General features: G+C 38.5%; 1 protein-coding gene across 1 annotated transcript in view; it reads left to right on the top strand.

The window, feature by feature from the left end:
* Nucleotides 1-7,501: 7,501 nt before the first annotated feature.
* Nucleotides 7,502-12,378, top strand: part of mcf2la (mcf.2 cell line derived transforming sequence-like a) — a 35,664-nt gene continuing 30,787 nt past the window's right edge. The window contains 1 exon segment of the mRNA XM_044109188.1: nt 7,502-7,634. Within this exon segment, the coding sequence (XP_043965123.1) occupies nt 7,502-7,634 (133 nt within the window).

Raw genomic sequence — 12,378 nt, forward strand, 5'->3', positions numbered from 1 at the left:
TTTGAAGCTTATTGATTCTGTTACATTTTTCTCAATGCCTGTCAATCATTTTCATTTTCTAAAACATTTTCTATGAAAACTTGTGCAGGTTGTGAAAATACAGTGAGATTTGGGGCAGCTACTCTTCAGAAATTATCCACAGGCTTGCTACACAATCTGGGAAAGTATGTTCATTGATTTTAGCAATTTAGAGGTTTAGTTAAGCATGGAAAAAGACATTGAAAAAAATATTTTGTTCCCGAACTTAATCCTCGTATTTCAACTCTAATAACTATAAGAAAACTCTGTTTATTTTCTATGCGAAAATTGTATTTTTAAAAGATGGTCGAAAAGACTAGTTGTCAAAATGCAAGCGGGACAATTTTTTATTGTGCGGAGAAATCAAGCTAATAGTTTCTGTTTATGGCTCTCTAGTGACATCTGCAGGTTTTACGGTGTAAATAACAGAAAACATTTTTCCCAGCTCCGAACGACTCAAAAACGGACCTGCATATTTCTTAGTGCGCTCACTGTTATCTCGCATAGCATAGTTAGAAATTAGCTATTATTAATAACTATTATAAACTGAATCAAAACCTAAAAAGACACAGAGCAGGAACTAAGCTAACACAATTAAGAAGATGACTCAAAAACGGTCATCTTGGATCCAACCTTTTGAGGAGGAGCACGAGGAGGAGTACTAAAGCAAGCAGGTAAGGATTAAGGAAAGCTTTCACCATTTAAAAACACAAAGGTTTATATGTGGCTTTACATAATAGAAAATTAATTTACTGTTTGGTTGCACAAAGGAATATCTCTTTTGGAGAGCTTAGTAATTGCTTTATATTAAGTCACAAATACCGAAGATAAATTAATGACCCTCTATTGCACAGGTGTCAAAGTCCAGTCCTCAAGGGCCGGTGTCCTACTGCTTTTAGATGTGCTACAGGTGCAAAACTTTGGAATGAAATGGCTTAATTACCTGCTCCTTGTGTAGAGCAGTTCTCCACAGCCTTGCTAATGACCTAATTATTCTATTCAGGTGTGCTGCAGCAGAGGCACATCTAAAAGTTGCAGGACACTGGCCCTCCAGGACTGGAGTTTGACACCCCTAGGGCCACCGAAAAAATAAATGAATAAATAAAATTCTGACTTTAAAGTCAGAATTCTGAGATTAAAGACTTTAATCTCAGAATTCTGACTTTAATCTCAGAATTCTTTTTTTTTTTCTGTTGGCCCTAATCCTCTTCCGTATGGATTAAATCTGCATTTTATTCAGGGTATTTCCTGGGGTCTCAAACTCCAGTCCTCGAGGGCCGCAGTCCTGCAAGTTTTAGATGTGCCTCTGCTGCAGCACACCTGAATAGAATAATTAAGGCTCTGGAGAACTGATCTACACAAGGTGGAGGTAATTAAGCCATTTCATTCCAGTGTTTTGTACCTGTGGCACATCTAAAAACTGCAGGACTGCAGCCCTCGAGGCCTGGAGTTTGAGACCCCTGGGACAAACAGATAAGCAAATACATACATGCAAATTAGAAGTGCATCTAGATCTGAATATGACTGAAAATTTAACTTATATCACCAATAATTCATAAAACTGACACCACAATTAGATAAATTACACAGAGTAATATTTTTAGCACTGTATTTGTTTTTTTTGTTTGTTTGTTGCCAATAATTGTTGCATTTTTAGCACCGTTCAGTCCTCGCCCTACAAGAAAAAGCTTTGCTCTCTTTTGAAAATGTAATCTGTAATCTGATGTTGAGGAATGCACACAGTGCCTCAGTCGACTTGGTTCTGCTTTAAAAATCCACGAAGGGTGCCGCTGTCCATGTTGCGGTTTTTCTTTTTCTTCCACTCAACTTTTTAACATCCCTCAACTTTTCACTTCTGCTCATCTTTCTGTGAAGATTATTGATGAGATTAAGTCATTCTCCAGTAACTTGCATGCAGTGTCCTTCATGTCAACTTTATTCCTGCTTTTCACAAATTTTATGCGTTTTCTCCTTGCATCTGGTCATGAAGCTGCTGCGCTGACACAGAACCCAGAATGTCTCCGGATAAACGTTCGTCTCGGTGCCAAACTGAAACCAAAAGTGAGTTTGTTCCCTTTTTTTTTTTTTTCTTCTGGAAATTACGCCCATTTAAAATCCGCTGATTCCTCTGTTTCCGTATCCTCTGGACTCCCCCCTTTCTTTGGCCACATATGAGAAAAAAAAAACTTGACTAACAGAAGCGTCACATTGTGCTGCACATGGAGCTCGCTCGCCTTGTTCTGTATTTAGACTGGCATAACACCACGTCACAAGATCTTAGTCCATATGACTCCGAGCACGCTGCTGTATTGTCAAAGCAATGAAAGGGCCCTCTGTGGGGATAATTGGACAAATTTGTGTTGATTGTTCTTACCAGAATTCATCAGGTGGGGATCCATGAGATAAAACACCAAACATTCAAAGTGAAAAACCTGAACTGAGTAATGATTGGAATTTTCACAGAAATGATGAGAATTATTTTAAATATATCTCTCTCTCTATATATATATATATTTAAGGTCAAATTTAGTAGAAGTAGGCAACTTTCTTGTTTCAATTTTGTTTCAAGCCAAATCCTGAGATGATCATACAATGCAAAGCAAACCTCAGAGGATCAAATTAGCAGCTGTAATGTTGTTAACGCGGCTGCAAGAACAGAATCGTGGAGGTCATTACGTGTTATGAGATTGCAGAAGTGCCTACAGTGTCCCTTCCTTCCTTCCTCTCTTCTCCTCCCCTCCCGCTCTTCATTCAGCTGACCAAAATAAGCATCCGTCTGTCTCTCTTCTCGGTATTCCTTCTGAGGAGTTTCACCTGAGCCGTACTCTTTGCAGGGCGCTCGCACGTCTGAACTTAGCTCTGTGCAGTTTGATAAATATACATTGGTTGCGTTTGTTTATTGCGTCGATGCAGGCTGTGCTTTGCATGTGAAGAGAAATCTGCTGAGAGCGTTTTTTTTGTGTGTGTGTTGTTGTTGTTGTTTTTAGTCCAGTAAATATGGGACAAAAGACATCTCTGGTGGAGGAGGTGGATGAGGTGGACGAGGCGGTGGAGGTGTTGTCAACCGTCGGCGGTAAGGAGAGCCGCCGTTTTCTGCCATATTTTCCTCTTTACGTCTTCAGATTTTGTAAACATTTTCACTTCTTGCCTCAAATCTGGTTTGAGACGCCACCTTGCTTGACAATTGCTGCATCATTCTTACACTTCACATCCTCAGTTTGACTCTCCCAAACCTTCACTCTTGTCATTGTAGCCAAAAATGCTTGACCTTCATTTTGTCTGACCGTGAAAACTTTTGTCCAGAATGTACTGATTCCATTGGTTTCTCTCAATTAGTATTCTTTTAGTGTGTTCTCACACACACTATTCTTTGGAAAATTTGCCTGTTAGCAGATGATTCAAACCGCATCAGCAAAATGTACAAAAAAAAAAAAAAGGATGAAAATAATCAGTGTTTCTCTTTTTATACAATTTGTTAGGTCCCAGCTTTTTCCAAAGTGAGTTGAATTATTCTCTTTGCTCAAATACCTAATTATGGAAGTACATTAAAGTATTTTAAAGTGGCAGATAGTTGGATGTGTTTAATCACAATACAGCTGGGTTAAAAACGTCTTCCTCAGCCTCTCTTCCTAATGGAATCATCTATTTTCAAATCAGAGCTGTTCAAGTGGTTTGGTTGGCCAAAATATGCGACTCTACATCAACCCACTTGCAATAAATAATGGAGACTTTCCCTTAATAATTTTTCTTCTTTTTATTTTCTCTACGCTTCCCAAATGTCTTTCTCTCTGTGACTCATACAGCATTTTATGACAACGAATTAGGCCCATCATGCTAAGAAAGTAAAAAAGTACATCAAATCACGAGAATAAAGTTGTAGTTTATTCTTGTTCTCCTATAACTTTATTCTAATATTATTTTGACTTTATTTTCATACGACTTTATTCTCATAACGTTAAAACCTCATTCTCGTGACATTATGACTTCTTGAAATTTCACAACTTGTTTCTTGTATAATTTCTTGTGATATTACCACTATATTCTCATTTCACTTTGTAATTTTCTCTTAGTTTGGCCCTCATACTCAGCTTGGTCAGGATATGTTGTGCATAAAACTCTTTTGCTTTGAGAAATAAGAGTTGTACTGATATTTGGGCGAGACAGAAACTCGTATGAATATATTCACATCCTATTATGCTGTCTTGAGAACACTGCGTTCAAGAAGAATCTCAACATGGGGGGCAGGGGGAAAGTTGGAACAATTCATCTTTTTGTTGCAACTTAACTCCCGACTGTTCTGCTTCACTCATCAACAAATCAAATTGTGTAGGATACCAGATAATGAAAAGTGCATGAGCAGACTTTTCCTGTTGCCTTTGAAGTCGCAAAGTGGGAATGTCAGTGCGATTGTGTGATAATAAATTAGGTAAAGCAGAGATAATGCAATCGTGTAAAGGAGGTGGAGACCTTTGCAGATGGCACCAGGGTAATTTCTTATTTCGTTCGTTTAGCAGCCGTAATGTCCAAGTGGTGTCTGGAGTGACTTGGAAGCGTTGGAAAACGTGATATTTAAAAACCAGCTTCAGATTGTTGGGAATGATTAATTGACAGGACCGCGTAAAGCTGTCGAGGCTTTAAACACGTTAGGTGGCGTTTTGAAACTCCGCTGCATCACATGCTTGTTTGTTTTTTCCCTATGTATTTTGATTATTCACTTATTTTTACTTGAAATTTCACCTTCAAGTAAATGAGCACATATATATATATTTTTTAGGATGAGCATTTTACTGGCAAAGTTACATCTTCTTTGAAAATGTTCACTGCAACACAAAGTATTTCTCTCCAAAGCGCACTTTTATTTTAGTGTCATAGTATATGGGGCACAATCTCATTAAAACCTGATCGTTTTCAATTTTGTGCTGAGAATAGACTAAAATACTGTTTTCTGGACCAACAAAATGAAAAAAATCATTCAACCCAAGAAGTTAAGAGATGTAAACTTTGTTTCCTTTCATGAAGGCAAATATCTGAGACCTTTTTCAGACCTGCCATAATTTGTTCTAAACACTGCATGTTCAATGAACAATTGCTAAATGTTTTCTAATCATTAAGTTTTACTTTTTACATATTAGGTTTGACTTTCTAAAATGTCCTAATTGATCGACTCCTGTTAGGAATTAATTGCAATGGATTTTATTTAGGGGTATATGCGTAACCGGGGTGTGAATGTAAATGCCGTAATGTACAGGATTTGTGTCCATTTTAAAATGAATTATTTTATTTTTTTTGTAGCCTAGAGACACGTACACACACATGCTCCGATGGTATAATTAGCAGTTGGGGGGGATTCTTGTTCCTGCCCACCCTCCACCCTTCTTTTCCTGAGATAAACTCATGAAATGAGACAAATAACCACACACCCACTACTAGACGTGTACACCGCTGAGGGAAAAGGGACAGCAGCAGGGACTGAGCTTTCATTGTTATGTTTATTGGAAATTACGGTACGGTTCAGAAAAAATGTCTCTGTTGGAGTTGATTCAAGAGAGCCAAGAGTTATTCCAGCTGCTGCGTGACGTGTGTGTTTCGATCAGCCTGCTGACCCGACACACACCAATCTGGAGAAGAGGTTAGTGTCGACAATGCGCGAAGTAACAGTGCGGCTTTTACATCTGAAAATCTCCACTTTTTATTCTTTAAACTTTATCAGTTTCCTGTAGCTGAGTTTTTTTTATTTATTTTTTAAAATAAAATGGCAAGATGACAGTACAGGACTTCCTACCAGCAGTAAAGAAACGGGACTCCCCTGTTGTGTTTCACTTGTATTCTTTTTGAAACATATAAGTATAGTCCCGGTGTTTAACTCCCGCTGGTTCTGCAGCAGGAACGTGTCCGCGTCTTTATCAAAGCGCGTCTTTTTCTGCTCGGCAGACAAGGAGGGGCACTAGTGGACTTTTGGTTTGAGCCCTGTTACTGATTAGCTGACATGACCTCTGCGAGTGGCTAATTGGAAATCTCACCCCACCAGTCAGTATTTCAGATGTGCGTTCACAAGTCAGCTGGCTGGCAGGTGAAGTTGACCTTTTACCTTCACCATGTGCGCCTGGTTCTGCCACGGCCGTCAAACTGCAGAAATAACAAAGGCTCATAAATCCACGCAGACAAACACGCAAGGTGAGTGTTGCAGTTTCTGTCTGCTTGGGCTGCCGACTGAGCAGACACGCGTTGTCTGAACAGGGTTGGAAAAAAGCTCTGTTCAGGTGTAGAAAATGAGTTCCTAGATGATTTATGTGCTGCATAAAGCTGTTCAGTCTAAACTGGTGAAAAAGTAAAGAATTTAGAAAAAACCCTGCCTTGAGTTTGTGACGTTTTTGTAATGCGATTTTGAGAGCCAGCTCAAATATTTGCTGAAAGCCAAGCGCCGGGCTGGACTATGGTCCCATCAATGCTTTGGGATGTAAATTTCAAGGGTTATTTTTCTTCGAGAAGTATTTAAATATGCAGTTTTATCCAATTTGTCTCCTGTTTTCCAATCACTACTGTTTTGTAATGTGTAACATGGCTGTTAAGTACTGATGAGGCTCCCTGCAAGATGTTTAACCTCTCTGAGACAAGCTGCCAAAGCGTTGAGCTCAAACACAATATATTGTAACCTTGAGTGAAAACGCCAAGCTTAGCTTAGCGATAGCTTCCTGTATTTTCAATGTCATGACTGGGATTTTGTTGATCCCAGTCATTCTTCTTTCAGCCAGCTGTGTGATTGTGTGCAGATGTGTGAGTGACTGATGGAGCACTTTATGCGCCGGTCAAGGAAAACTCTGGTTAGTCCTAACATATTCAAGCATGTTAATGTAAAGTTTAGTGGAAAGAAAACCTGAGTTTGCAACAGGCCTTTAGAGGATTGTGAAGGAAAGTCCAATTTAAGTTCTGTAATCAAATTTAATCAAAATTACCATTAAAAATCCCCTCAAAGACACATACCACTTGTTTGTCATAAAACTACACATTTCACTTTTTCAATTTATTGCAAATTTTTCTAAATAATGTTTTTTATTAATTGTGATGGACCTACATATCTTAATATTTGATCACAAGTTCACGGATGCTTTTATTTTCTACCACATTTTTTCCTTCCACTCAACTTTTCACGCATATGCAGATGGCAGTGGCGTTTTGCAGCTTTCCCATCTTATTAACGGTTTCCACCACAGCTCATAGCAAAACGGAGCTCAGTTAAACCTCTGCAATCATCCCTAACAAACTGTTTCTGATGGTATTTCGATTTGCCCGCAGCAACCTGCCGCTGCTCAAACAAACTGCAGGTGGGAAGGACGTGTTGTCGCTGAGGGGTGGGGTGGCAGAAACGGGAGCGACGTGATCACACGGGGCGTCTTGACAGGTGTGCAGCTGAAAGTGAGAGTTTGCAAACGGATGGGGAGAGCAGGATAAAAACTCGGCAACGTCCGTCCCTCCACCTGAGGAGATGGAGACGGCGAGGGAGAAGGTGGCGAGGGAGAATATGAGGGAAGGCGGTGGAAAGGAGAGCTTTGTCTCCATTACTGTGGAGGAAATGACGAGCTTTTACAGATATACACACTGCTGCCAGCTGCTGTACAGTAAGTTTTAAGTACAGCATATATCTCTATATGTGTGATGAGTTAAGAACATTTGCTGTCATTTAACGCATAAGATTTTATTTGATTTCACATTTAATAAAGACATTAATGCGCATACCAGTGTCTTAATTTATAGCTGCCGCTAAATCTAAAAGGTACATCTTAGCAAAATAAATGTGAAACTTTGCAGGAAATGTTTCATTTCCTTTGTTTTAGTAAACCACATAATTATCATATTTTTTTCCTTCTTTCCAGATAATCTCTGAATCAATTAAGGGGGATTTTGGTCGCTCCTTCTCTTAGAGTTTTATTATGCATGAAATGACTGGATTACTTAATAGCCTGCGAATAATTTGCATTATTAAGAATCTTATTTTAATAAGATGTCCACTCTTATTTTCCAGTTTTATGATCTCAGACGAGCCAACAGAAGCAGCCATCTTTTAAAGTTTACAGACCATTGTAGTTCATATGATTGTTTGTACTCTAAAGTCGCTCTCTGAGCAAATATTTGAGCTTCTCTTTAGTTTATCCGAAGCGTTCGGGTCAGCTGCTTTTTGTTTCTCTTCTGAAAAGCGACCTGAAGCTCGATATTTCAGAAGCGCTGTGAGGAGGAGTTTAAATCAAAAAATTAAGACGTACGAACACTTTAAATGTTTGTGACCAACATCCTTATTTACTTAAGGTGGTACAGTAAAAATGGTCATTTCCTGGAAAGATGTAAGAAAGGGTGTGTGTGTGTTTGCATTAGCAAAAGTTACATATTTGTAACATAAAAATTCCATATTTGTCCACAACAGAACAAACCTCTTGGTTTCTGTGAGAAGTGCAAAGTATTTTCTTGATGGTTTCTGGTTCTTGACACCTTTCAGTGTTTCTACATGGCTTTTCTGATCTATTTCTGGGAGCTTTGGTCTGTATTTAGACGTGGTGGGGATTATTTTTAGCAACAACACGTGTGTCACAGACAAAGACGGTGCTATGTTTCAGCTCTCCATCATGTTTTTCTCATTAAAATTGGTCTGGGTGTGGAAGATATCAAATTTAGACATTTAAATATCATCTTTAACAATTCTGCCATTTGTTGAACTTTCCGAAGTTTTCTTTTCCAAAACAGATCCTTGAATTTTTCCGTTTTTTGGACGACTCAAAACATTGTTGCTTTGGATGAAGTTGCACCAGCAGCAATGTCTTTGCCTTTGAAGACCTTCATGATGAAAAGCAGTGGCGATGTTTTCCTTGAATGGTTCAGTAAAGAGAAAAGATTATTGAGCACCGCTCCCTTTTAAGAATAGAAGCTGTCAAGTCATATAATGCTTTAAAACTCTGGAAATACTTAATTTCCTTCACTTTCAGGTTTAAGAACTCACAATGCTTATATGGATTAGACAACTGTCTGCAGTAATTTTTAAAAAAACTTTTTGGAAAATATGCAGCGGTGATTATGTTTAGAAAAACAAACTTATGGCACCACAGGAGTCCCCTGACTTATACTGGTCAGCTGTTTTTTGGGGTTTTTTTTGTTTTGTTTTCCTGTGGTATTTCCCTGAGTTGTCTGTTATTTCTTGTTGTGACAATTCTTCCTCTTTCTAGTCATCTTATGATTTTACAAAAACAGTTTCTTATTCTTAGAATTGCTCTCATTACTTAAGTTCCTTACAGTATGTTTCTGTTTTTGATCTAATAACGGTCCGTTTGGTGAATGTTACTTCAGGTTAAGAATGCTGAATTCAAATAAAAAGTTACTTCCCTCCAAAGTTTTGCACATATTTTTTTTGGTCTCTTTATTTTTTTTTTCTTTTGTTATAGAACCTGGCATTTTAACAAAGTTGTATCAACCAAAACGACAGATATTGGAGATAAAGATGTATTTTTTTCAGCTGTAGTAGAATATAATTGAAGGGATTAGTCTGCAGCAAACACCTTTTGATGCTATAAGAGGATATTGGTCATCTGCTTTATTAAGTTCCACCCTAGCAGGCCGGATAATGGTCTTTCCACGCGGTTATATTGGACCTCAAAGACGGCGCTGGATTATAAAACAATAAAAAATAGAATTACATTAACTATTGTCTAAATATTGACTTTTCAGGTGTTGTATTTTATGGATGCAGGAGTTGGCTTTCACAGTGGCAGTAGTAGTGAGGCTGCGTTGACGGCTTCAGGCTGATTTCTGTCAAGTTAACGTGAACTGTGAAGGAGGAAGAAGTTATACGTTTGGTCAAAGGGGAACAGAAAATTGACCTAATTACTTCCTGCTTCCAAATCTCTTCATCTGCAAACTATGATATGTAAAGATAGTGAGAGAGTTTAGTCGTTTAAGTGGTTTTAAAAGACTTGCGATGCTAAATCCAAATATATATTTTCAAAAAAGCAACTATATTGACAAGTGTGTTGTTCCAACCTCTGCAGAGTTGTCTGTGTTCCCTGCTTTAGTTGCCAATTCCTTTTCAGGCCTGTGTGAGTCATTTCTGAATTGGTGTCTTCCTGTTTACACTGCGACAGGCCGATAGTGTTTGAGCGCGAAACGGAAGAGTTCAGCAGCGTCGCTTCTTTAAAAACAGAAGATTTCTAAAACTAAAGCTTCACCTGGAAGCTGCTCTGCCTGCAGTCTGCATCACATCCTTTCTAACAATAAGTAGCTTTCCGTAGCAGTCTCCCGCACATCCCACAAAAACAGACGTGGGTGCAGTTTTCTCTTGTGCTGTTCTTATTGAATTAGTTTACAGAGCTGAAATATTGGAGTGTCATTTGAACATTTGAGAACATCAGTATGCCCTGTTGCCTGACCCTAGAAAAAGTGGGAAAGGATGGATGAAAAAAAGAAGAAATCTGTGAGGCAGAAATGCTTTTTAAAAGCATTTGTCAACTTTGTTCCACAGCCAACTTACTCCGTCACCTAAATCTCACGATGAGGGCACACACCCTGAACGGCCTGCAGCGTAAACCAGCTTTTAGCGTGTTAAATAAATGTAAAAAAGCCCCTGAATCCCATTTAGCGATAATCTGATTTTCAACATGAGATTCATTTAGGCATTTAGGCCAATTCAAGGGCCAATTCTCGCTGACATTGTGTTTCATCTCTTTTGTGCCTAATCTCATTTTTACTATTTTCAGCCAGACGGATCCCTAAAATTCATACGAAACCAATGCAAACACGTTGAGGCGATTAAAAAGCATACGCTATTTTTGTTCTAATCAAATTAGATTTGTTCTACTTGGTCTCAATATAAGAAATCTATTTGTGATGTGGACTTAATATGCCTGATCAGGGACATAATCATCAGATGAATACAAGCTCTGTGCAAGATAATAAGATGACTCTGACGTGTGTCTAAGTTTGTGAGGGGAATGTGAAGACCTGGTATAAACTGTGTGGCCTGTCCCATTGTACAGACGTCTGCAAAAGCAACACAATGTTGTGCATAATTATGAAATGGAATGAAAAGGCTTTATGAGGATGTTTTTCAACTATATAAATTCAGAAAGTGTGGCGTCAATACTTTGCAGAGCAACCTTTTGCTGTAATTGGAGCAGAAAGTTTTTTTCGGCGGGTACTTTTCTTCAACCTTTGAACATCTTGAGCACATGTGTCAAACTGGAAGCCCGGGGGCGAAATGCAGCCCGCTAGAGCTTTTTGTGTGGCCCCCAACTACAGCGTGACACATAAATAAAACAGTTGTTATTGCTTTAATGTTATTTTATCAGTCAAATCAAAGCATTTATATACTACCATATTACATAAGATCAACAGATTCCTGCACTTTGTTGTGCTGCTACACTACTAGTTGTGAGCTTATGACAAATTTTCCACAAAAATGTTCAAAAGCATTGGGTTTAAGTGATGCTAACTCCCACCTGCAGGTGGCAGTATGTCTTACTTCTCTACACTGCTGCCTCAGCTTTACTGGATGTCAAGTTAATAGTCTTTTATTGATGTGGCAAGTAACAAGAAAGTTACATTTACCGTCACACGCAAGAGCAAATATCACAAAATGAGTGATTTTAATCGCAAACAATTACAAATAAGCACATTTATTGTTTAAGAAGTACTTATTAAATGCAAACGCAACTTTTAATTAATATTTCAGCAGTTTGCTAATGGATTTTATTAATACATTCTGTCACAACCAGCCCTTTGAAAACATTCATAATCCTTATAAGGCCCAGAAGGAAAATGAGTACGACACCCATGAGACTTAAAATCGTATGGAAAGTGTTTGTGAGCACCAATTTTCAAGTCTCATATATTAAATTTAGGTCTAAAGCATCTCCAATGTCTGTTGCTGCCACCCTTCATGTTTTACAGTAGCGGTAACTTTGCATACTGGTCAAGAAGGGAAGTTTTGATCTCATCTGACCAGACAGCTTTCGTCCACATGTTAGCGGCGTCCTCTACGTGGCTGGTGACGAACCCTGATCTGGACTTCTTACGGTTTTCCTCTTGCCATAATATGCATGACTGACCTCATGAACCTCATGACTTGATCGGATCTAATGATGCTAATTGTTTTCTAAAGTTATCTACCAGAATATTAAACCGGCACTGTTTGAGGATCTTGGACAGAACTAAAAGGCAACGTTTGTGTTCAGGATGTGTAACGATGGATTAACCTCTTTGTGTCAGTCGGCAGAATCTGAAGATTTCTCTTGGTTTTTTATTACTAGTTTCAAAAACGTGTATCTTTTTCTAATCCTAATTCACACAAAGACAGATCTGCATCAAGATGCAGAATTGTTTTGC

Source organism: Gambusia affinis, linkage group LG24 (genome assembly GCF_019740435.1).
Source record: "Gambusia affinis linkage group LG24, SWU_Gaff_1.0, whole genome shotgun sequence".
NCBI classification, from domain to species: domain Eukaryota; kingdom Metazoa; phylum Chordata; class Actinopteri; order Cyprinodontiformes; family Poeciliidae; genus Gambusia; species Gambusia affinis.